General features: G+C 47.3%; 1 protein-coding gene across 1 annotated transcript in view; it reads right to left on the bottom strand.

The window, feature by feature from the left end:
• Positions 1-25,990, bottom strand: part of DNAH8 (dynein axonemal heavy chain 8) — a 297,942-nt gene that overhangs the window by 50,568 nt on the left and 221,384 nt on the right. Inside the window, exons 78-82 of the mRNA XM_066252925.1 lie at positions 24,851-25,053; positions 15,542-15,615; positions 12,568-12,720; positions 12,102-12,257; positions 332-448 (exon numbers count right to left, since the gene is read on the bottom strand). Coding sequence (XP_066109022.1) covers positions 332-448; positions 12,102-12,257; positions 12,568-12,720; positions 15,542-15,615; positions 24,851-25,053 — 703 coding nt within the window. The remainder of the gene's footprint in view (positions 1-331; positions 449-12,101; positions 12,258-12,567; positions 12,721-15,541; positions 15,616-24,850; positions 25,054-25,990) is intronic.

The following is a 25,990-nucleotide window of genomic DNA, read 5'->3' as shown; positions in this document are numbered from 1 at the left end:
GCCAGGGCACACAGGAGAAGCGCCATCTGCTTCTCCACCCCTCCCCCTCTCCTTCCTCTCTGTCTCTCTCTTCCCCTCCCGCAGCCAAGGCTCCACTGGAGCAAAGTTGGCCCGGGCACTGAGGATGGATCCATGGCCTCTGCCTCAGGCGCTAGAATGGCTCTGGTTGCAGCCGAGCAGCACCCCAGATGGGCAGAGCATCACCCCCTGGTGGGCATGCCGGGTGGATCTCGGTCGAGTGCATGCGGGAGTCTATCTGCCTTCCTCCCTTCTCACTTCGGAAAAATAAAAAATAAAAATAAAAAGAGAAAAAAGAAACAAATTCACTTACTTTTTTAATATCGCATTCATCGAGGTGGTTCTGAATAAACTGAACACTGGCCGTGAAGTCAGCAGAATTGAATTCATAGGGAATATTCCACCCTAAGGGACCAAATTTGCGGCGCTCCTTAAAAACATCAAAGAAAAATAGTGAGATTTTACAATTGTATGCAGGTGACTCCTTCTTCTTATTATTATTATATTAAAATATAAAGTAAGTAAAATTAAGGCATGATATCAAACAAAATTGACATCACAGAACAGCATACGTAATAGAATAATTTTGGATATATTAACCATTCAATACACTATTCCTTGGCTCTGTAGCCAAGACGGTTTACAGGAACAGGTCTCCAACTGTTTGCTGAATTGGAGCTCTGGGGATTAGGGAGAAGTCTTGGTCTCCGTTGCCGACTCAAAACACAAACGCAGTAGGTGCTCATTAAATGTCTGTTGAATTAATTCATTTATTCTAAATTGGACTCTTGGAAGTTTCACATGTTAAATGTAAGGCTTTGAATTTTTGTTTTTCAAATTAAATAACTTTAGCACTTGAGAGCATTTAGAACCCTGCTGGTTTCACTTTGTAATTTTGCAATTTCAATTGAAAACTATAAATATTTTTATCGTAAAACATGACACGTCTTTCTGTCTTAAAATTTTCCCTTTGCCTGCGTTTGTCCTGCCCTGGGAAACACTGGCTGTTTCCAATTGCCAAATTGCACATAATAATCAAACTGGTCTCAGACGAAGTGATTCAATTGCCCTGATGTTCGGGAGACCGTTTTGAAGGTACGTTATGGTAGAACAGATAGTTCCAGGCCCTAATCACCTAGCCAGCCACACAGATGAGCTCGAATGTTACCATCAGCTTCCCTGGCCCCAGCACACAATCAGTCTGTCTAAGGACCGTCCACTGATTAGCTCCTGGGCCTCTGCCCTGGCCACCTGAGGAGCGGACCCATGTGGAGAGTAGACTCTTTATGTAACTCCGGGAAGATATAATTATACTTCTCTACTTCTAAATGTACTCTATTCTTTGTCTCTTCTGCCTTCCTCAGCCCAACACACGCACGCGCACATACACACACAAACATGTTCTTTTTACAAACTAGGCCAATCCTTTCTACAGCTGCTTCATGCTTTTGAATCTGAAAAAAACACCACCATTTATAAGAATCTAATTGAATTTTATATAGTTTGGACAAGTTCATGGACAGGTCAGAGAAGAAATTCAGAAAGCACAAAGGTTCTGCCTGATCAGGCGGTAGCAAAGTGGATAGAACGTTGGACTATGATGTTGAGGACCCAGATTTGAGACTCCGAGGTCGCCGGCTTGAGCGCGGGCTCATCTGGTTTGATCAAGGCTCTCCAGCTTAAGCCCAAGGTCTCTAGCTTGAGCAAGGGGTCACTCGGTCTGCTGGAGCCTCCCGGTCAAGGCACATATGAGAAAACAATCAATGAACAACTAAGGTGCTGCAACAAAGAATTGATGCTTCTCATCTCTCTCCCTTCCTGTCTGTCTGTCCTTATCCCCTCTCTCTGACTTTCTCTGTCTCTGTCACATACAATAAAATAAAATTTTTAAAAAAGCACAAAGATTTTAATTACTGATTTTCGGGATATGCTTTAAAAATGCTAAGCAAACCATGAAAATTAATTTGGGTGCAGATAGCCAGCTCTCAGAGATAACACCGAAGGCAAACACACAACTTTCAAACCATCTACTTCCATTTCTTCCATTTCTGCTTTAGGTCGGGTTGTCAGGCATCAGACGTTTGTAAGGTATGACCACCCCTGTCCCTTAGCTAATTCCATCAAAGGTGGAAGGGCGGTGCAAAGGGAGCCGACCAGATTCCTTCTCCCAGGAACTTGGACTCGGGGTTCAGAACTGCTATTGGTGTCGACCCTACTCTGGACTTAACTCGGGAGACGTATCAGCTCAGGAACTGTGTAGCGTCACCTTCCACCGTGAACACACGGAGGGCGAGGAGCAGAGGTGCGGCCTGGATGGGAGGAGAGACACGGGCTGCTGTCCCAGGTGCAGGAAGGGGAGCGCTGGCTCTTAATGCTGTCTGTTTCTCTCTCTCTTTTTTTTTATTTTAATTATTTATTTATTTATTCATTTTAGAGAGGAGAGGGAGAGACAGAGAGAGAGAGAGAGAGAGAGGAGAGACAGAGAGAGAGAAGGGGGGAGGAGCTAGAAGCATCAACTCCCATATGTGCCTTGACCAGGCAAGCCCAGGGCTTCGAACCGGCGACCTCAGCATTTCCATGTTGACGCTTTATTCACTGTGCCACCACAGGTCAGGCACTGTCTGTTTCTCTTGATGGCTCTCTGCCTCATGGTCTCCACTGCCATGTTGCCTTGATGACTGTTTCTAGCTGTCTCATCCTGAATATCTGGTCCTATGCCCAGATTTTGAGACTTGAGGGCGAACGATGTCTCCCGCTTCTGTCTTCCTTTTTGTACCTGATCTTGGGGTAAGGATTATGGCTGTCCACTGAACACGAGCTGATCATTATCAGAATGAAAGGTACTTTTCCTCTCACCGTCTGGGGGAGAGGGTGGTATCAATTCCAAGGCTGACATAGGGTTTTGAATTTCTTGAGTAGATCCCAGAAACATTGACCTGAGCTTCTTCCAGGTTATTCTAGAAGCAAAGGTGGGTTCAGAGGGTCTGTGGAATCTTAATGTGAAAATGCATTCAGCTAACCCTTGAGTTCCTGGAATTTCTTCTTATCTTGAGGTCTTCAAAGAGAAGAATGCTAACCACTTATGGGTGAAATGCAAATGTTCTCTCATTAAAAAAAAGAGAATCAAATCTAAAATAGCTTCACCTATGTTTGACTTCATTTTTTAAATATACTGTTCAATTAGAAGACTGAATGAAGAAAAATTCTTTCCTTCCAATTAGTGAGGCAGCATCAGTTGGCTCTGTGGAAACCCTCATTAGCGCCGACCAATTACAATCAGTTGCTCCTTAAAACGTGATCTTCAAAAATTGCCCCAAATGCTGAGATTTGCTTCACTCTGTCACTTGCTATCAATTTTCATTTAAAGCATTTACTTTTTCGGTTGGTTGACTAACATCGTAGACTGTTTAACTCATCTTAGGGAGAAAAAAGAATCTTGATGGATGTCTTTTCTTTCACAAATAAATTTATTTCACTTTCTTGCTTTTTTTGTTTTGTTTTGTACTCACTGATCTCTCCAAGTGACAGTAAAAAAAAAACAACTCTGAAGTATCACCTTGGAATGCTAACAGGATAGACTCAAAACCAGCGGGACACAACCACTCATCTGGAAACTCAAAAGCAAGAGGCTTTGCTAGAATCTGGAATATTGGATTACTTCAATTAGTTTTTATTGAACTGTGGAATGAGTCCTGTGGGACACAATAGGAAAATATTAAAATCCATGTCTTTTCAAGAAGTTTTAACCTCGTTGAGAAAATAAGACTTAGAAAAAAAGAAGAAAGGGCAATGTGATAGTGGGTATAATTAACTGTCAAAATGTAACAGACGATAAGCCCGAGGAAGACGTTCTGGGAAGAACGGAAGTGAAGAAGGAAACAGACGCTGGTCTCCCTGGAAGGCGGCAGAAGCACCGTGGGCCGGGCGAGGGCGAGGGCTGGCCGCCCAGCTCGCGGACTCATCTAGGAGGCCGCGGTACGCGTGCCCGGCAGCAGAGGGCCACCTCTGGTGAGCGGCTGGAACGATGTGCCCAGGTGGCGGCCCAGGACTGGAATGCAGACAGACCTGCAGGTCAGGGTAATGAGCCCAAACCTGACGCAACAGAGGGGAGTTATTATCCATTACCAAGCTGGAGAGTGACGAATGGAGGAAGACTGTCTACTCACTAAATTTAACCAACACAGCCCCCTCTTTTTATGCAACACACAGATTCACCAGAGAATTATGGAAAACTTGGAACTCTCCTTAGAACACTAAAGAACAGCTGCTCCCCAGAGTCATTGTTTTGATGATGTCAAAATTAGTTCCAATTTTATGTTAGACTCCACCGCGACCCGTTTTCCCCCCTCCCAGTGCAGAATGCCTTCCCTCCACCTTCAAACAAGCATCTCTGGGTTGGACCCTCCCCCAACCCCAGCGGGGCACACACAGGAAACAGCCAATGAGTGCACAACTGAGTGGAGCAACAAGTGGATGCCCCACCCCTTCTCTCTCTCTTCCTGTCTCCTCTGACAAAAAAAGAAACATAATTAAGCCCTGGTTGGTCTACTGAACTGTAGTCCTGGAGCACAGAGGTTACTGGTTTGATTCTCCAGTCAGGGCACATATAGGAGCAGCTCCATGTTCCTGTCTCTCCCTGCCTCTCTCAAAAAATAATAATCATCATAATAATAAAATAATGAAAATCTGTATCATGTTATTGCAGTGAGGTGAGGACATGTAAACTAAGAGCTTTATAACGCTCCCCAAAGTGAGAACTGTACATAGACTATTAAACTTGAAGGGGGTGTTTGTCAAGGCTCCAACCTGAGAAGGAAAAACTGCAGGCGGAGGAAACACTGGTCCGCATGAGGAACTGCTAACAGCGGAACCCCGGGGCCCTGCTGCTACGGCCATTTTACTGAATTGTTAAATCATAGATAAAATTTCCAAGTTTGCAACTGCCAGTTCAGGCCCTGAGAGCTCCTAATCAATGACTTCGGCAAAAACCCTCAGAGAGTTGTATGTGAGCCATCAGAAAGTCCCCAATGGTCTCAGATAGAGTCCCGAGTAGAAAAAATCCCCAGGGTCCTGAATGTGTGCAAGTCAAGGTGATGGGAGGAAAACTCCACACCAGGGGAAGGACCTCAGAGTGACTGGACTCCTGCCCCGAGGGCAGTGGCCGTGAGCAGTCCCTCCCAGTTCCTGCTGCACACCAGGCTCACTCTGGAACGTCTGGAAGGACTGAGCACCCACCCGCCGCCTCCCCGGGTCTCTGGGGCCCAGGCTGTGGCCGTGAGCAGTCCCTCCCAGTTCCCGCTGCACACCAGGCTCACTCTGGAACCTTTGGAAGGACTGAGCACCCACCCGCCGCCTCCCGGGTCTCTGGGGCCCAGGCTGTGGCCGTGAGCAGTCCCTCCCAGTTCCCGCTGCACACTAGGCTCGCTCTGGGACGTCTGGAAGGACTGTCACCCACCCGCCGCCTCCCCGGGTCTCTGGGGCCCAGGCTGTGGCCGTGAGCAGTCCCTCCCAGTTTCCGCTGCACACCAGGCTCGCTCTGGAACATCTGGAAGGACTGTCACCCACCCGCCGCCTCCCCGGGTCTCTGGGGCCCAGGCTGTGGCCGTGAGCAGTCCCTCCCAGTTCCCGCTGCACACCAGGCTCGCTCTGGAACGTCTGGAAGGACTGTCACCCACCCGCCGCCTCCCCGGGCCTCTGGGGCCCAGGCTGTGGCCGTGAGCAGTCCCTCCCAGTTCCCGCTGCACACCAGGCTCACTCTGGAACCTTTGGAAGGACTGAGCACCCACCCGCCGCCTCCCGGGTCTCTGGGGCCCAGGCTGTGGCCGTGAGCAGTCCCTCCCAGTTCCCGCTGCACACTAGGCTCGCTCTGGGACGTCTGGAAGGACTGTCACCCACCCGCCGCCTCCCCGGGTCTCTGGGGCCCAGGCTGTGGCCGTGAGCAGTCCCTCCCAGTTTCCGCTGCACACCAGGCTCGCTCTGGAACATCTGGAAGGACTGTCACCCACCCGCCGCCTCCCCGGGTCTCTGGGGCCCAGGCTGTGGCCGTGAGCAGTCCCTCCCAGTTCCCGCTGCACACCAGGCTCGCTCTGGAACGTCTGGAAGGACTGTCACCCACCCGCCGCCTCCCCGGGTCTCTGGGGCCCAGGCTGTGGCCGTGAGCAGTCCCTCCCAGTTCCTGCTGCACACCAGGCTCACTCTGGAACGTCTGGAAGGACTGAGCACCCACCCGCCGCCTCCCCGGGTCTCTGGGGCCCAGGCTGTGGCCGTGAGCAGTCCCTCCCAGTTCCCACTGCACACTAGGCTCGCTCTGGAACGTTTGGAAGGACTGCGCACCCACCCGCCGCCTCCCCGGGTCTCTGGGGCCCAGGCAATGGCTGAGAACCGCTGCTTGAGACGCTCCCGAGGCCCAGTGCGCTTGTGCAAGGAAGGTGGTGTGATGCTAAGGTGACCAATCGTCCTCCTTTAGGGAGGACAGTCCTTCTTTTGTAAATTCCGTCCTCCCTCAAAAGTGGCCTCCTACCTGTCCTCCTTTTTGATATTGGAAGGCTAATCTGTGAATGTCTGTATTTGATCGATGCAGAGTCGATCCGTTGCATGTAATGTAATGTATCTGTATCTCAATGAGTACTTTTTTCTTAACTATTATTAAAAATTAATAGGCATGTAAGCATAATTACAATATAAAATATTACAAATGTTTTTGTTATGCATTTATCCTATTATAGGGTATTATTGTTGCAATGAATAAAATGTTTCTTTTATATACAATATTGTTTTCTTTCATTTATTTTTGTCCTCCTTTTCACTGTAAAAAAGTGGGTCACCCTAGTGATGGGGAAAAGCCAGAGAGCGTTATTCGGACCTCCTGCAGGAGGCGCTGCAAGGGGACTACAAATGTGATTGTTGAGTTTCAAAGACCGAGGCTTTGGAAGACGATCTGTGTCAACCTCAAACCCTGAAGCAAACGTGGACTTGCTCTGAACCCCAGCAAGTGGTGGGAGTTATGGGGGAGCTTCTGGGACACCACAGAGCGGTGATACTGAGGCCAGAGGGAAGCTTGCTCCAGAGTCCTCTTCAGGAGGGCGTGGAAATGTTCTCACGGGGGGAGGGGGCGGGTAGCGGCCACATGAGCTGCGGACATGTGCGCGGGGCGTGGGGAAGGAAAGGCTCCCGTGGGTGGGCAGCAGGCCTGGCCACAAAGGCAGAGACCGCGCTGCTTGTGCGCCGCCTGCCCTGGCAGTGAGCGCCGCTGTTGCAGTAACTTCCTGGCCTGCGTGGGCAGTAGTGGGTTCCTGGAGGAGAAGGGAGGGAACGGGGAGTACGGAGGAGCAGCGCTTAGTGTGGAAGGAACTCCGTCTGTGTGCGCGCCACCGCGGAGGCACCCGCGGCCCTCTCCTACGGGTAAGTCTGCTCCCACCTCAGCGACAGAACAAACCGTGCCCTCCATCACTCCTTACCCAAGAGAGTCAGCCAGCCAAATCGACCTCCCCTTCTTATGGGAGGGGAGGGTGCTCAGTGTGGCCTCTGAAGCAGGAACAGGGTCCCCCTAACACACGACACCCCAGAGCTGGCCTGCGGAGATGGCACGATGCCAACCAAGATTCAGTAAGAGAGCCTGACCGGGGTGGCGCAGTGGATAGAGTGTCAGACTGGGATGCAGAGGACCCAGATTTGAGATCTCGAGGTCACCAGCTTGAGCGCAGGCTCATCTGGTTTGAGCAAAGCTCACCAGCTTGGACCCAAGGTTGCTGGCTAGAGCAAGGGGTTACTCAGTCTGCTGAAGGCCCACGGTCAAGGCACATATGAGAAAGCAATCAATGAACAACTAAGGTATCGCAATGTGCAACGAAAAACTAATGATTGATGCTTCTCATCTCTCCGTTCCTGTCTGTCTGTCCCTGTCTATCTTCCCCCCCCAACCTCGTCTCTGTACAAAAAAAAAAAAAAAAAAAGACTCAGTAAGAGAAATCACTTTGCAGGCAAGATGGGCTTCCCCCGAGGTTCTGCCTTCTGCTTTCCGCATGAACCTCTCCCCGGCTCGGAAGCCTCAGACTATGTGACGCAAGCCAATTTCCTGTTCCTCTTTCAATCTCTACAAGGATACATCATGTTTCCATAAAGCAAGGGCTATCTGGGTTAATTTGAAGGAATCAATCACTAACAAATCAGGTTGTGGCTATTGTGTCCAACATTAGAAAAAAGTAAGTCACTATCTATCCGATCCAGAACAGACGTCCCCACATCAGCCGCACCTCAGATTCCACGGTTCACAGGAATCGCCTGGGCATCTCACCACGGGGTACTCTGGTCCAGCAGGTCGGGGTGGGCCCGGGGGCATCGCTCACGAGCTCCTGGTGATGCCATGCTGCTTCCCAGGGCCCCAAACCCCTACGGAGCTCTGGACTTTTCCAGCAAGCTAGCTCTATCCTAATCAAGTAAATGAATGTATCAACGTAATAGCACAGGAAATGTTTTTGAAATTAAAAAAAGAACAGAGGAAAATATGCTTGAATTGTCTACACTCCCTGGATAGATATCATAGGACTAGATAACAGAATTTTACAAATGAGGAAAAGCTTGAAAGATCACCTTTCTGCTGCAAAAGACACAGATGGGGAAACACAGGCTCTGGTGGGGCCCACCTTGACCGGCTTCACTCACACAGGCTCCAGTGGGGCCACCTTGACCGGCTTCACTCACACAGGCTCCGGTGGGGGCTTCACTCACACAGGCTCCAGTGGGGCCACCTTGACCGGCTTCACTCACACGGGCTCCGGTGGGGCCACCTTGACCGGCTTCACTCACACAGGCTCCGGTGGGGCCACCTTGACCGGCTTCACTCACACAGGCTCCGGTGGGGCCACCTTGACCGGCTTCACTCACACAGGCTCCGGTGGGGCCACCTTGACCGGCTTCACTCACACGGGCTCCGGTGGGGCCACCTTGACCGGCTTCACTCACACGGGCTCCGGTGGGGCCACCTTGACCGGCTTCACTCACACGGGCTCCGGTGGGGCCACCTTGACCGGCTTCACTCACACGGGCTCCGGTGGGGCCCACCTTGACCGGCTTCACTCACACAGGCTCCGGTGGGGCCACCTTGACCGGCTTCACTCACACAGGCTCCGGTGGGGCCCACCTTGACCGGCTTCACTCACACGGGCTCCGGTGGGGCCACCTTGACCGGCTTCACTCACACGGGCTCCGGTGGGGCCACCTTGACCGGCTTCACTCACACAGGCTCCGGTGGGGCCACCTTGACCGGCTTCACTCACACAGGCTCCGGTGGGGCCACCTTGACCGGCTTCACTCACATGGGCTCCGGTGGGGCCACCTTGACCGGCTTCACTCACACGGGCTCCGGTGGGGCCACCTTGACCGGCTTCACTCACACAGGCTCTGGTGGGCCACCTTGACCGGCTTCACTCACACGGGCTCCGGTGGGGCCACCTTGACCGGCTTCACTCACACAGGCTCTGGTGGGCCACCGTGACCGGCTTCACTCACACAGGCTCTGGTGGGGCCACCTTGACCGGCTTCACTCACACAGGCTCTGGTGGGCCACCGTGACCGGCTTCACTCACACAGGCTCTGGTGGGCCACCGTGACCGGCTTCACTCACACAGGCTCCGGTGGGGCCACCTTGACCGGCTTCACTCACACAGGCTCTGGTGGGGCCACCTTGACCGGCTTCACTCACACAGGCTCTGGTGGGGCCACCTTGACCGGCTTCACTCACACAGGCTCCGGTGGGGCCACCTTGACCGGCTTCACTCACACGGGCTCCGGTGGGGCCCACCTTGACCGGCTTCACTCACACGGGCTCCGGTGGGGCCACCTTGACCGGCTTCACTCACACGGGCTCCGGTGGGGCCACCTTGACCGGCTTCACTCACACGGGCTCCGGTGGGGCCACCTTGACCGGCTTCACTCACACAGGCTCCGGTGGGGGCCACCTTGACCGGCTTCACTCACACAGGCTCCGGTGGGGGCCACCTTGACCGGCTTCACTCACACAGGCTCCGGTGGGGCCACCTTGACCGGCTTCACTCACACGGGCTCCGGTGGGGCCACCTTGACCGGCTTCACTCACACAGGCTAATGGGTTTTACCGCAAGTACTAGAGTCTAGGCCACCTGATTAAATTTTAAGAGATATTCAACTTTTTTTAAAAATACATAGACATGCCACTGTTAGCTTCATGGCCCTAGCAATGTGATAGATACGTGAATTCCAAACTGCCCTCTTGATGTTCCGCTTATCTGTCAGACCTCACCCTTACTCGACTATCGCCCCTGAGACAGAGGAATTCCAAGAAGCTGACAAGCCGCCCCAAGGAGGGGCTCCGGACATACCAGGACTTTTGATTCAACACCCACATGCTCGAAGCCCCCCAAGGAGGAGCATTCCGGACATACCAGGACTATTAACTCAACACCCACATGCTCGAAGCCCCCCAAGGAGGAGCATTCTGGACATACCAGGACTTTTGCCTCAGTATCCCCTCAGGCTCTCCCAAACACTATATAACTCGCCCCTAGTCTGTAATGGGCGCTCTTCTCCTGGAGGAGTGCCCGGCAGGGTTCCTTTCTTCCTTTCAATAAAGCCTGTGACTCTGGTCTTTCGGACTCCCATGGATTCCAATTCAATAGAGATTTTTTTTTCTGTTTTAACCCGAATACAAGTCCTGTTTAAGTGCGAGCACACTTCAGCCCGTGACGGGACCCCAGTCCTGTTCTTCTGGTTACACTTGGACAACGGCCACTAACAACACAGGTTGCCACACTGACCATATGGAAAATATCCCAGTCATCTCTCTGTGATAGGCACGATGGGAGAGTTGAATCCTCACCACAAGGAACAAAATCATAAAAATGTACGATTTGTGAATTGGAAATGGAATGCAGAGTTAAAGCAATAGTTGCATTAGAGTGTGATAAGGTCTAGCCAGGCGGACAATCTCCAGATAAGAATGCAGGAAACAGGCTTCTGTGTGATTTACAATCCAAAGGCCACAATGGGTCTTGCTGAAAATAGTCACCCACAGAAAGGTCTACCTGATTTTAACTCTCTCAGGTCTGGGGCGGGGAGTGACAGATAAACACCAGCCCTCTCTGTTGGGCAGTATGGAGAAATGGTAGAGACAATGGACCGGAGGGTAAATGGGCCCAGAGCGTTCTGGGGTGGGCACCCAATCCCCTCCTCGTTTGGGCGGGGTGGTGGAAAGGGTGCTCTGTGCACAGGCAGAGGCATGGCTCCGGGTTCGAGCCTCGGGGAAGGGGGGACACAGCAAGGTGTCAAAGAAGCCTCTTCACCTCTCTGAGAAATCAGGGAGGAAGTCAAGTATATTCACATTAGACAGCTTTCAAATGCAGAGCAAACACAAAATTCAAATGGAGAACAAAGTAATGACGGCATGGTAGAAAGGTTGCTGGGTAGCCCTAAAATTATTAAATGACTTTTTAAGCATATGGTAAATGCAAATAGCCAAGGACCTAGAGAAGACAGGTAACCATGGCGACTCCTCCCCCCAGCCCCAGCCCCGCCCTCACTTGTATGGAGCAGGGTCAGAACCGGCTTCGGAGGCAGCCGAGGCGGGGCTGGACGCCCAGATCCACCGCCTACAAAGTGACCTTAACCCCTTTGAATCTCAATCCCCTCATGTTTAAAATGGTGGTGGTCCCGCCCTGAAACGTGGTTGTTGGTATTACAGGCGATGGTGCACCTGCCATTCCGGCCACCGCAGGCACTCTGGAAAGCGAGCCCCCACCGAAATAACCCATTCGTCCACCCCACAAATATCCACTGAGCTCTGGTGATGCCCCAGCCGCTGCTGTGACGGGAGCTGCAGCAGCTACACAAGGACCGAGGGTTACGGTCCAACGGCCGGGGGTGTGGGAAGGCTGGCAGGAGACAGTAGGTACACAAACAAATATACACTTGGCAGGCGGAAAAAAGTGCCAGGAAGGAAAAAAAAGGGTAGGGAACAGACAGTGCAGAGCGCCCTCAGGGACGGACTCTCCGGTAAGGCCACATAACGCCACGAGCACCCCCGAAATGTGCACACTGCGCCCCGAAGTTACCTGCACAGTAGAGTGTAGAAAGGCCACCGTGTACAGCATCGGCTTCCACATGGGTAAATTACTGATGTCCAGGAGGTCCTGGTTAATTCCGGCAAACGTTCTTTTCAAACCTGCGCGTACACCCTGGGGCGGCTCGTTCGTGAATTTGAGAGAAGTCTGTCGTAAGAAGCAAAAGAGTCATTTTGTTCCTGTAAATGATTGTAAAGGATCAGACAGAAATTGCAATAATACACATCACACAATGATATGCTGACGGCACCTCCAATGTGGCCGTGGCACCCAGTCTTAGAACTCTCCTGTGGAAACACTCGCTGTATCATCTGGGTGGTCACAGGGTAAGATTTTGCAGCATCGACAACTCGACTAAACCAAACGGGCCCGCTGTGATTCCACCCTTTGATGATGCCAGTGATGCTGTCTTTATTGGTGTAACTCTCAAGGAAAGGACACTTATAAAAACGATCACCTGAAGCAGTGTAATGGGAAATCGATCGTGGGGCTCGGTGGTGATCCACACTCGGAAGGAATCGTTGCTGGCTTCGGTGGTAGTGATTGTCTCCAGCAATTCTTCCATGAATTCTAGGCCAAGGTGACAGTTTTGCAGTAATACCCAGCCACCCTGTAATCCAAAATGATCTCATGTTAAATTCTTATAACTTTTTTTTCTTTTTTTACTATGACCTTAATCAAAACAGAAATGTACGGACAAGACAAATTCTTTTTGAACCTTTGCTTAGGGCATGTGAAGACTCTGTGTTGAGCCTATATTATTAATAGTTATTATACGTCAACGCAACCATTTCTTCTGCTACTGATCAAGTTGTCTACTCGGAAGCGAGTGGGCTCAAAATGATGCTGTTCTGCCACCCCTGGTTCAGAAGGGAACAGAAAAGAAAACCCAGAGTCAGGCTGTGTGCGCCATCTAATGGTGGAATTGGGGATTTTGAGATTTGTAACTTAAATGTTCCACTTGCTACAGTAAATCAGAACTGACTTACCCGAACCATAGTTACAAAGAGAGGTACGCATTCCCTCAGGAAAGCTGGAGACAATGTTTGCTACCATAAATACTAAACCTCATTCTTTGTCATCACTCTTCCCATAGTTCCTGAAAGCACAAAACTTAGTAAGCACTATCTAAACACTTGATAAAACCATCTTTAACAATGAAGCCACCTAACCGTCACTGCTTTGTGAGAAGGTAATTCATTAACCAGACAACATTCCGCTGTCCTTATATCACAAGGTCAGATTTAAACACAGCTACAAAACACGCAGCACAATATAGATAGAACTATACGGTAAGGTCCGTGTGCTGCGCTTGCTAATGTGAAGAGAAAACACGGCGCAGGCCTGGATTAAGCAGCAGAGAGGCCGTGTGGGTCTGGAAGCCTGGGGTCGGGGGAGGGGACTTCACAGTTAGTGTGTGTCGTCATGGACCCAGTTCCTCTGGGTCCCTGCTCTGCACCCTGCAGGGTCAGCTCTGTCCTAAACCCGGTGTCCCTCAAAGTGGCAATGTGGCCACACCTGGTCATGACTTTTTCCCAATATGCCATTCTTATCAGCACTTAGCCCACCTTGAGAAAGAGGACACAGAAGTTACAAAGGCTGGTATTCCAAATGAGGTTAATGTTAGTGAGTGAGGTCTCTAAAAGGTTTCTCCCTGTGGAAACTACAGAACTTATTTAAGGCCCAAAGCTCAACTGTGAAGTCACTCGATAGAGTGAATCATTTGATCTGAGTAAAAATAATTATCTACAACTGCTTTGAGATATATATATGGTCTACCGGAAAGTTCTGTCCGTTTTTGGAATAAAACAAAATACAAATTTTTCTTACCATCAATAAACTTTATTAAATAATATATTTCCATACCAATCCTATCTTCCGAATATGGTCCGAAATGGTTTGCTGAGCCTGAATTAAGCCTTTCTGCGATCTCCGATGTTGTCAGAAAAGAATCTTGCTCCAACATGGTCTTAACAACATCGTCATCGATCAAAGATGGTCGCCCAGAACGTGGCTTATCAGAAAGGTCAAAATCACCTGTTTCGAATTTTTCAAACCATCTTCTGTATGTCCTATCAGAAACTGTACCTTCACCAAACACTTTCAATAAATTTCTACATGCTTCTGTAGCATTTCTTCCTTGTTGAAATTCGTAAAAATTACAGTGGCGTAAATGAACTTTATCAGTAGCCATGGGTACACTATCGCTTCACATATAAGACTAACGTGAATCAACTTTGTTTTAGTTAATTTGCTATGTCAGTATGTATACATTAAGTGATAAAAATAGAGAGGCACACATGCGCCAAATAAACATGTGCTTACATGTTGAAACTTGTTGTGATAGAAACGGACAGAACTTTCTGATAGACCATATATATATATATACATATATATAAATTAAATACAATATATTCCTGAACTTGATTAAGTGATTGAAAATGAAAGCTTAGGGCATTTGAGAAGCAGTGAGTAGGGGGGAAATTTGATGACCCATGCAGAGTCCCAGCCCATCCACAGTGTCCAGTTCCTAATTCCCAGGGAAGAGCTGCACCAAGGTAGCTACGAACAGTATGAGATAAAAAAGCTTAACTATTAAACCAAGATCTGATTTTATTTTCATGAATGCTGCAATGTCTTACTGTAGCTGAAATGCTATCCGCCAAGCACTTCTAAAAAATTAATGTCCTGTGTGCTTATTGTTGGTTGTGACAGAAAAACATTTCTCAACATTCTAGCCAGTTTGTAATTTTCAATAAAAAAACATTATCAATATTTAAACATAACACCCTCAAATATTTCTTATTTGCCTGAAACTACCCACTAATGAACAATGAAAGTCTAATTTTAACCAAAAATTGAAACATAACAGTCTCCATCTGTCACTTCCTGAACACGATCTGTTAATATTGATCATGAAATTCTGAGACTGCTAAAGAGCTACATCCTTAGGATGGAGAAAGTGTACATGCCAAATTGTCATACACACACACACACACACACACACAGACACAAAATAGTGGAAACTAAATGGAGCGTATTCCGTAGAAAATGAAACCAGCTTTTTGTGGGGATGTCAGAAGCAAACTAGCTTGAGGTTTAAAATTCACAGGGAATCAGGTTGTCCTGGAATGCTGAGATCGCCAGTTCAAAACCCTGGGTTTGCCTGGTCAAGGCACATATGGGAGTTGATGCTTCCTGCTCCTCCCCCCTTTCTCTCTCTCTCTCTCTCTCCTTTAAAATGAATAAATAAATAAAAATAAAAAATTCACAGGGAATCAAAGGTTGACGAGATACACACATGAACAAAAGGGGAAAGAATGACTGAGCCCCACAGGCAGAACACTTCCCAGTGGTCCTAGGCAGCCCCGGTGGCCCCGGGGAACAATGGGGAGAAGGTGGCCCTAGAGGTGCTTGTCCCCCGCGCGCACCTGCTGCATGGACATCTGGATCAGCTTCCGAGCGTGCACTTCCTGGCCCTGCCCCATGGAGATCGTTCTGCACTCTGCAACGAAGAAGGTTCGCTGTGTTAAAATGCAGATTTTATAACCGGATCGGGACAAGAAATTAATTTCAGAATGGTCCCTGTCTCCCTCGCGCTAAGAAGAACGGCTGTTACTCTGACAGGTGTGGCCTCAGGTCGTGTGGATGGGAGAAATGAGTGGAGCAGAAACTGGAGGAGCCGCCAGGAAAGGAGAGAGAGACAACAGGCACAGGCGGGGACTTTCAGTGTGTGTGGGGGGTCTTGGGAAGAAACGAGAAGAAGGGCCGATGGTGCGAGAGGCACACATTACCATAGACACTTGGAGGGAAAGAGGGCTTTTAAAGTTGCTGTATTAGAAAACCTCCTTTGGTGTTTTGCAGCCGCCTCAGCAAAGATTTAATTGGTTTTTCATTCTTCTAGGATGAAGGCCTGCAGAATTCTCTGTTCTTTTATTGTTTGCACGTCTGTTTGCTTTCTGAGATGGAACTTGAGGTAGCTCCGCCCTGTGAGGGCTGCATTCAGGGGGAACTGCCCCTCGGATTAAATCGCCACCTTGGAAGTGAGCGTGAAGACAAAGGGGGGTTCACTGGGAGGCGGGAGTGTGCTTAGAGTTTGGAGAGAACACACTACGGGGGCTCACAGGGAAACGTCCTGTCCCAGGCCGAGAGCCACAGTCATGTCCTGCCATCTGGATTCACGAAACTGAAGAAGTGTATGAATCGTGCGAGTGAAACTCAAACTGGAAGTTGACTTTTAGGCACGCCTTTGTGGACCCGGATTTTCTTGAGTCTGAGGAGCATGACCTGGGCACTTGGACAGGGGGTCGGCAGAGACCCCGGGAGGTGGCCTGTGCTTCTGGCCCGCTCTGCAGGAGGAGTCCGGGTCCTCAGGAGAATGGGCTGCTGTGCTTGGGCCGACAGCGAGGCTGGTCTGGGGACTGCCCGGAGAGGCTACGAGGCGCTGGAGGATTCGTGGGATGGGAAGGGAACCCGAGAAGAAGTTTCCACCGTTTAAATGGCACCGTGTGGTCTATAGCCAGAGATTCCATAGGGTTTGCAGGGTACCATGTAGGGCAGGGGTCCCCAAACTTTTTACACAGGGGGCCAGTTCACTGTCCCTCAGACCATTGGAGGGTCAGACTATAAAAAAAACTATGAACAAATCCCTATGCACACTGCACATATCTTATTTTAAAGTAAAAAAAACAAAACAAAACGGGAACAAATACAATATTTAAAATAAAGAACAAGTAAATTTAAATCAACAAACTGACCAGTATTTAAATGGGAACTATGCTCCTCTCACTGACCACCAATGAAAGAGGTGCCCCTTCCAGAAGTGCGGCAGGGGCCGGATAAATGGCCTCAGGGGACCGCATGTGGCCCACGGGCTGTAGTTTGGGGACCCCTGATGTAGGGACTGTCTGTGGACTCAGGGCGCAGGAGGAAGGATTGACAAGCTCTCTTGGAGAATCAGGAAATGTAATAGGCCAAGGGTTACTGAACAAAGCTGAATCCCCGCCCCAAAGACCCCAGGGTGTCTCTGCTGCCAGGGACACCCCAGAAGAACCCACACGACCTGTAAAAGGAGAAGGGAGGCGGGACTTGAGTGGGAAGAGGCTCTGGAGGGTACGAAGCGATACTGAACACACACACAGATGCTCAGATGCTCAGTGGCTCAGTGGGGGAAGGCCGATATGGGCAGAGTATTAGCACGTGAGTGTGAGTCACAGCCTGTCTCCTCTCCTTCCAACTCTTCTGAAATACACCTTCTAAAAAGAACTGGTGTTTGTTCAGGTGGCCTGAGTTTCTTATAACAATCCAGGTAAGGGGTCGAGAGGAGACTCAGAGGCAGCATCTGACCACTTCTCGACATCTCCACTCTTCATCCCCTGGTCCAAGTGACCATCCCTGACTGCCTGGAGTTCTGCACAGCCTCCTAACTGGGCGCCCCACTCCCACTCTCATCCTCTGCTAGCTTATCTCCCCACTGCAGACAGAGGAATTCCGTCAAGCCCCAATCAGCTTCTGTCCACCCTCTCTGCTCAGAACCGCCTGATGGCTCCCATTTCATTCTCAATGAAATCCAAAACCAATCCAGAGTTCATGACTACAGCATCTAAGACCCTACACAATCGGTCCCCACTGCGGCCACACTCTACACACACACAGACACACACACCTTTTCTTACCTCGGCACTCTCCCCTCATTCACTCATTCTTCCCCTGCTGTACTGGCCCCCTCACAGACGCTCTGGCTGTTCCCGCTGCCTGGAATGTGCTTCCTGGTCAGGGGCACAGACTCCCCCCTCCCTACCTCTCAGCCTTTCTCACCCTCTCTACGAGGCCTCCTAGACCATCCGGTCTAAAGCAACACCCCGCCCCTCCATCTCTCTGCCCCTTATCCTGCTTCATTCTTAGCAGATGGTATCCTTTCCCCAGTGTATTACAGCCTCGCTTGCTTATCAGTTGTTGTCTGCTCTGCCCCACGCTAGAACGTCAGCTCCACGAGAGAAGGGCCTTAGATCACGGTGTCCTTCCCAGCACTTCGACAGTGTCCGGCACTCAGTAGATGCTCCACAACTCTTTTCTTAAACTCTTCAAGTGGACATATCATTCACGCATCATAGTAAAGTATACAATTTGAATTGTGTTTTTAGTACATTTATAAAGTCATAGAACCATCACTGTTATCTAACCTCAGAACATTTTCATCAGCACCCCCCCTGCCAGAAAAACCCGGTATCCATTACAGTCTCTTCCCACCTACCCCCTCCTCCTACCCTGGCGCTCACTAGAAAAGCAACGGAGAATCAACAGACCAAAATGATCTTCTTTGAAAACATCAACAAACTTGACTTCCTGGGGGACTCTCCGGCGAGGATGGCTGCAGAGGGTCTTGGGAGTGCTGCTGCAGGTGACGTAGCAGAATCACTCCTCGTGGTCTGGGGTTTGGTTTTATTCTTTGTTTTCTGGTTGTTTGTATTTGAGAGACTTTAGTAAGTTTTAAACTGCCTTTCCATTTCTTTCCTAAAATAGGTTGTGAATCTTTCACTTTGCCTCTTTTAAAAAAAAAATTTTTTTTTCTAATTAAGCAATATATGTTCATAATAAGAGCCTTGGAAAATATAGGCGAGCATAAAGAGAAAAATAAAATCACCACTATCCCTCCCTAGAGACCTTCATTCTCATCTTTTTTAATATACACAATGCGTAATCCCTCACCCTCGTTTCAAAATTCAAAACGCTCTAAACACTGGAAGTTCTGCTATAAAATTATTTTAGTGGCATAAGCTGCCCTGAATGGACATGAGGCTATTTATAGTCTTATTCATCACTATCTTTATGAATACTAATACTCTTATCTGTAATGTGTATTATAATAATATATGGAATACTACCTGTCTCAAAGCTTGAAAATTCTAATTTCTGAAACATATCTTGTTCCTAGCATTGAATAAGAAATTGTACACTGATCCATATTGAAAACTGTATATATGTATTATATATATGTATATTATATTTATACACATTACATATCACATATATACATATGAAATAACGCACTCCACTTCCTAACAGGTTTTTTTTTATTTTTTAAATATTTTATTTATTCATTTTTAGAGAGAGAGAAAAGGGGGGAGGAGCAGGAAGCATCAACTCCCATATGTGCCTTGACCAGGCAAGCCCAGGGTTTCGAACTGACAACCTCAGTGTTCCAGGTTGATGCTTTATCCACTGCGCCACCACAGGTCAGACACCTGACAGCAGGTTGTGAGCATTTTACTGTCACTAAATATCATCAGAGAGAAGTTTTAATGGCGACAGGGTGTTCCATTATGCTGATAGCTCAGCCACGACCCTTTTGTGTATTTAAGACATTTCCAATGTTCCAGTATTATAAACAGCACTGGATTAAACATTCTTGCATATAAATCTTGACGTGTATCTCTCGGTGTGTTCTTAGGAGACATTCTTACGCGTAGACTGCTTGGGACAAAGCGTACACTTTCAAAGAGGATTGGTGGCATCTGTAAAGAGGACTGCGGGGTCCCCAGCTGAAACGGGAATGCTGCGATCCTAACCTGCACTCGCCCTCGCTTGTATTAATATACATACTTTAACCGACAGAGCTTCTGACGTAGCTTCCTATATACAGAAGTTTTAAACTTTATCCAAATAATCTTCCTTGTCCCTGTAGTTTTAAACTCAGGTACTATGATCAAGGAAATCCTACACATCGCAGTATTATATCGCTACTCATAGATTCTTTTTATCCTTTTTTTTTTTTTTACTTTTTATTTTATTTTTATTTAGTGAGGGGACAGGAGGCAGAGACAGACTCCCACATGTGCCCCGACTGGGACCCACTCGGCATGCCCACTAGGGGGGCAATGCTCTGCCCATCTGGGGCCCTTGCTCTGCTGCAACTGGAGCCATTTTTTTAGTGCCTAAGGAGCCATCCTCAGTGCCGGGGCCAACTCACTCTAATCGAGCCATGGCTGCAGGAGTTGGAAGGGGGGAGAGAAAGAGAGTGAGAGAGAAGTGGTAGGGGAAAGGTAGAGAAGAAAATGAGCACTTCTCCTGTGTGCCCTGACCAGGAAATCAAACCTGGGACATTCACATGTCTGGCCAATGCTCTACCACTGAGCAAACCAGCCAGGGCATTTTTATTCTTTTATAGCTTAACTTAAACCATTTAAAACCTTAATCAATGTGGAACTTACTTTGGGGTTTAATGTGAGGTAAAAATTGTTACTTTTACCTAAAGGTAACCTGCTACCCCAACATTGTTTATTTAATTCATTTTCCTCCACTGATTTGAAATGTGAATCTTATCATAGGCTAGGCCATTACCTATTCTAGAGTCTAATTTGGGGCCTTTAATTTTGCTCCGTTGATCTGTTTATCTACTCAGAGTCCTCTTTACACTGATTAAATTATCTCAATTTGATAGAGTTTCAAAAATCTGATGGTATTTATTCCCCATTATTCTTTTTCCTTTTCAAGCTTTCTTGGCTATTCTCGTTTATTTATTGTTTTTAAATGATCTAAGATCCCTCTCCTATCTCATTAGAGAAAAAAAAATACTGTTGGAATTTCAATTAGACTTGCATTCAATTTATAGATTAATTTAGAGACTATTGACATCTTTACAATATTGACTCTTTCTATGGGTATGTGGTTTAACTTTCCATTATTTTATTCTACTTTAATGCCTCTAAGAAAGTTTTATAGTTTTCTTCTAATGGGTATTTTAAAAATTATTTCACAGTTTTACTTTTATTGCAATAGTGAATGGGATTTTTACATTTTATTTTACAAGATGCTCCATTGATTTTTTTAATGGATTTGTTTTGTGACCAGCCACCTTATTGAAGTATCTTGTTAAGTCTAATAGTTTCCAGTTGATTCACTTGTTTTTAGTTAGACGATGACACTGTCTGAGAGTACCTATTTTCCAGTAGTCATATCTTTTCTTTATTATCCTTACAATACATTAGCTATATCTTCCATAACAATGCTAAATAACAGTGGTGGCAGCTGACATCTTTATCTTCTTCTTGACTTGAATGTGCGTGTCTCGAGTCATTCATCAATCAGTTTGATGTTTGAAGTTCATGTTCATCTTCTGGTTATACAGTTTAACAGCCAAATACAAATATTAAATTTTTACAAAATGTTTTTAAGCATCTATCAAGGTAATAATACAATTGCTTAAGGGAAAATCTTCCACTTACTGTTGTGGTGAGATTTTTTTTATTATTATTATCATATCTTTCTTATTTCAACTATTCATTCCCACTTGGTCAAGACACATTATTTATTTTTTGCATGTTCTTTTTTTTTGTAATGTTACACCGAATTTCTCTTGCTCGCGTATTAGTTAAGATCCTTGTATTTATATTGATACATTGGTCAATTTGTGGTTTTCTTTCCTTTCCCAGTTATTATCTTGGTCTGTTTCTGGTATCAGGATAAAGCTATTCCCTTGAGGAGGAAATGGACCCTATTTTCCTGTGTGCTGGAATGAAATACAGCACACGGGCATTTTAAATGACTAGCAAAAACATCGTACAAAGCCAGAGCCTTTGCTGAGGAGACCATTGCAAACTTCTAACTCTTCTCTTCTTGATTATTAGTCTATTTAGACTTTTCGACCTCTTCTGAGAAAATTTGTATTTTTCTACAAACGTGTCAATGTTATTAAAAGTTTATTACCATAATTACATATCATCCTCTTAATTTTTTATTTGTATATGTTGTTTACTCATTTTCTCATTCATTCTTTTGTATATTTGTGAGTCTGTATTTCATTTGTTCTCTTTTATTTGTATTTGGGTTCTATTTTTCTCTTTTTTGATGTCTCCAACTTACTTTTTTAATGGAATTTATTGGGGTGACATCAACTTATAAAATTACATAGGTTGCCGCCATGGCCAGTTGGTTCAGTGGATAGAGTATCAGCCCGGCATGTGGAAGTCCCAGGTTCAATCCCCAGTCAGAACCCACAGGAGAAGTGACCATCTGCTTCTCTCTCCCTCCTCCTCCCCACCCTTCTTCTCATCTTGCAGCCGGTGGCTCCATAGGTCCGAGCATTGGCTTCAGATGCTGAGGATAGCTCTGTTGATTTGAGCATCAGCCCCAGAGAGGGGTTTCCGGGTGGGGACCCCGGTTGGGGAGCATGAGGGAGTCTGTCTCTCTATCTCCTCTCCTCTCATTTAAAAAATTACATAGGTGTCAGGTGTACCATTCCATAACACATCATCTGTACACGACACCCTGCATTCCCCACCCCAAGGCAAGTCTCCTTCCACACCATTTATCCCCCCTCCTATTTTCAAATTTTCTATTTTTAGATATGCCCTTCCCATGGGACCCCCTCTCCCTCACCCAGGCTCCCAGGAGAGCTCCATGCTAAGCCTGTGCCTCGTCTGCCCTTGCACAGACACCCAGTGCTTTGGTGCAGAATTTCACTGCTCCGAGTCTCTCACTGCAGAGCTTGACAGACACCCAACAGTATCCATAATGAGTGTTCCTTCTCTTCTTTTCCTCAAAATTGACTTGGTCCCATCCCTCAAGTCACTGTCAGGTAACTGGTTAATTCATCCAATGAAGGCAGTGAGAGAGAATGAAAAAGAGAGACCACTGAAGTGGGGTTTCCCCGTGAGTCCTGAATCAGATCTGTCACCACCTGGCTCTCTGGCCTTGTCCCCAGACCTTCAGTGTCAAAACCAAATCTACTTCAGTTTAGTCTCCTAATCAAGTAGCCAAAAGAATCTTGAACAATTGTTGGAAAAACAAAGTAGTAGCAAGAAATGGAAATCACCAAATTGCCGAGCAAAGTAGCATGGTAACATGTAATGACACAAAAGGTGATAGCACCAGTCTGGCCTGAAATATTTACTGTCATAGCTAAAATTTCTCCCAAAGATTCTGAATTTATTAATTCTATTTTTAAACCTTCCTCCTAGACAGCAGCATTATTAATATTTGAAATGATAACTCTAGTGAAATATGCTCTTCTTCTAGAAACAGTATCCCCTCCCAAGAAACACCCCCTACTCTAGCTCCATGTATGTGGTTCCTGCTGTGAGCCCATCTTCACAGCAACAGCTCATTGGCCCAGAAAGGAGCACATGACCAAAGCAAAGCCAATGAATTTCTTTCCTGGCTATTTTATCTTGGCACAAAGAGTGTAAGGGGAGTTTCCCTGGGAGTGCTGAACTTACAACACATGGAAGCCTGTGAGCCACCAGAGGCCATGAGTTTTGTCACATGGAGATTGGTTGTGGCAAGATAGAAATAAAGAAGTCTCTTTGCAGAGAAAAGCAGAGCATAGGAGCAGCTGGACAAAAATTCACAGAGGAATAGATCTGAGAAAGATCTGCAAGCTACAAGGCTGTGAGAGAGGCACCACTCTTAGACAAGTACAAATGACTAGCACGCTGCAGAAAATACCAGAGCAAAACAGCCCATTTCAAAGATGGCTAATGAGACTTAACCATGAGCAACTGCCAAAAGAGCCATTTAAACATGGATCCATATAAAACATAGACAAGGTGTGGTGACAAGGAACAGAGCAAAGTCAAGATGAGAAAGGTGGGCATGAACATAGCCCATGCTACCTGAGCTAACGGTTTACAGTAACTTCTTAGTGCAGAGGGACAGATGGGGATGACTGAATTGATTATGTATCATGTTTATAGTATCTATATAATACATTCAATGTGAACTTTATTTCATAGGGTAGGATTAGTGATTCATAATCAATCACTTTTATAATCTTTATAAAGACATCTGAACCCGGAAGATCCCAAATGGTAACTCCAACCACATTCAGATTTCCAGAGGCTCAAGAGCAGACAGACAGCCCTCCTGTGAGAGGATGGCTCTGTCCAGTCAGGACGGCTCTGCATTATGCAGGTCCCTGGCCTTTAGTTCTGCTCTCACAACTTAGGTATTTACAGCTCCTTTTCTTGTCTCCTCCTCCTGGAAAAACTCTCCCTCTATTTCTCACCATCCCACCTAACAAAATTTTATCTCTTTTTTTAGCTCCTACTCAAAGTGTCATCCACGGGATCCCTGTACCCTGTGCAGCCCGAGCAGCTCTGGATCTTGTAATCAGACCTGTCTACGTAACTGTTACAACAGTCCTCACATGGTCTTTAATTAAGTATCTACATGTCTGTCTTTCCCAGCAGCTGTGTGGCGTTCCTCTCTGTACTCCCGGAGTCTATCGCACTGCTGGAACTAAATGAATCCCCAATTACTATGTATCCCAATGGCTATAGTTTCTTAAAATTTGTGGCAAAGTACTTTGTTGTAATTTTATATAGACATGGCAATAAAATTTGCTCTTGTATGTTCATTCTTGCTAGTCTACTATTCATGTAGTATGGTCACCTGCTTACAAGTTTATATAAATAAATAAATAAATAAATATATATATATATATATATATATATATATATATATTTGCCGTGGTGTGTATATATGTGTGTGTGTGTGTGTGTGTGTGTGTGTGTGTGTGTATATATATATATGGCAGGTGAGTTTGTTCCCCTCTGCACAAAGCTCTCTCTCTCTCAACCTCACCCTAGAAGTTCTGAAAAGAGAGCAAAGAGGAAGGAGTTTAATATTTTTTCTGACTCAGTTTTATGGATATATTTCTAATCAGTGATAAAGGTATGAAAGATAAAACTTGTGGCTAAAGTGTGAAAGTTTCACCAAATTTCACAGACTGCTGATCATACCCAGCTTCAGTTTCTTGGCCAATGCGTCAATTTGAATTGTGGGATCCGACCCCATGGAGAGGAAACATATCAGAGGGGTTCGCGTGTCACTTTCTTCCCAGGTTTTCTCCAGGTTTAAGATAACTGGTTCTGTGTACTTCTCCTCCAGAGAATCTGCAATATACTTTCTTGCTTGAAAAACAGTACGGTCTGGGCACCAAGACCTGAAAATGAATATGAGTTAGAGGGAAACATTTAGCCTGTTCGTTTTGTATCCTATCTCATTCTAAGCATGTAAAGAACATATTTAATTAGCAAAGGACAAAAAGCAGTCTCTGTTATGCAGATCTGAGTAAGCGGGACTGCAAGGTGGTCCACCCCTGGATGAGTGCAAATTTAATCAGGCGGTCTTGGTGCTAGGCGCTGGTCAGCAAGCAGACAGAGCAGAGCCCTTAAAACCACGGTCTGGGCCCTGGCCGGTTGGCTCAGCAGTAGAGCATCGGCCTGGCGGGCGGGGGACCCGGGTTCGATTCCCGGCCAGGGCACACAGGAGAAGCACCCATTTGCTTCTCCACCCCCATCCCCTCCTTCCTCTCTGTCTCTCTCTTCCCCTCCCGCAGCCGAGACTCCATTGGAGCAAAGATGGCCCGGGTGCTGGGGATGGCTCCTTGGCCTCTGCCCCAGGCGCTAGAGTGGCTCTGGTCGCGGCAGAGCGACGCCCCGGAGGTGCAGAGCATCGCCCCCTGGTGGGCAGAGCGTGGCCCCTGGTGGGCGTACCGGGTGGATCCCGGTCAGGCACATGCGGGAGTCTGTCTGACTGTCTCTCCCTGTTTCCAGCTTCAGAAAAAAAAAAAACCAAAAAAAACCACGGTCTGTTGTCGGCTGGGAAGGAGACTTAGAAGTCAGCTGACCCAAGTGTCTCATTTTCAGAAGAAACAGCAACTACTCTGAAACATTAATTGGTTATTCACTGACAGGTATTTATCAAGTGCCTACTGCACATCAGGCCCCTCAGCAGTGCAGCAAGGAAAGGTGTCCCCTGTCCGCTCTGTGCACGGTAGGGGCGGCCCACTGCACACCAGGAAGCTCAGCAGTCTTCAGGGGGAGAACTGGGGTGTTAAAAATTGATCAGCACGGGTTTAATACCTTCTGGATCTCCTA

The sequence above is a fragment of the Saccopteryx bilineata genome, chromosome 1, assembly GCF_036850765.1.
Source record: "Saccopteryx bilineata isolate mSacBil1 chromosome 1, mSacBil1_pri_phased_curated, whole genome shotgun sequence".
Taxonomy (NCBI): domain Eukaryota; kingdom Metazoa; phylum Chordata; class Mammalia; order Chiroptera; family Emballonuridae; genus Saccopteryx; species Saccopteryx bilineata.
The sequence above is the reverse complement of the archived record's forward strand: the minus strand, read 5'-3'. Positions and strand labels throughout refer to the sequence as shown.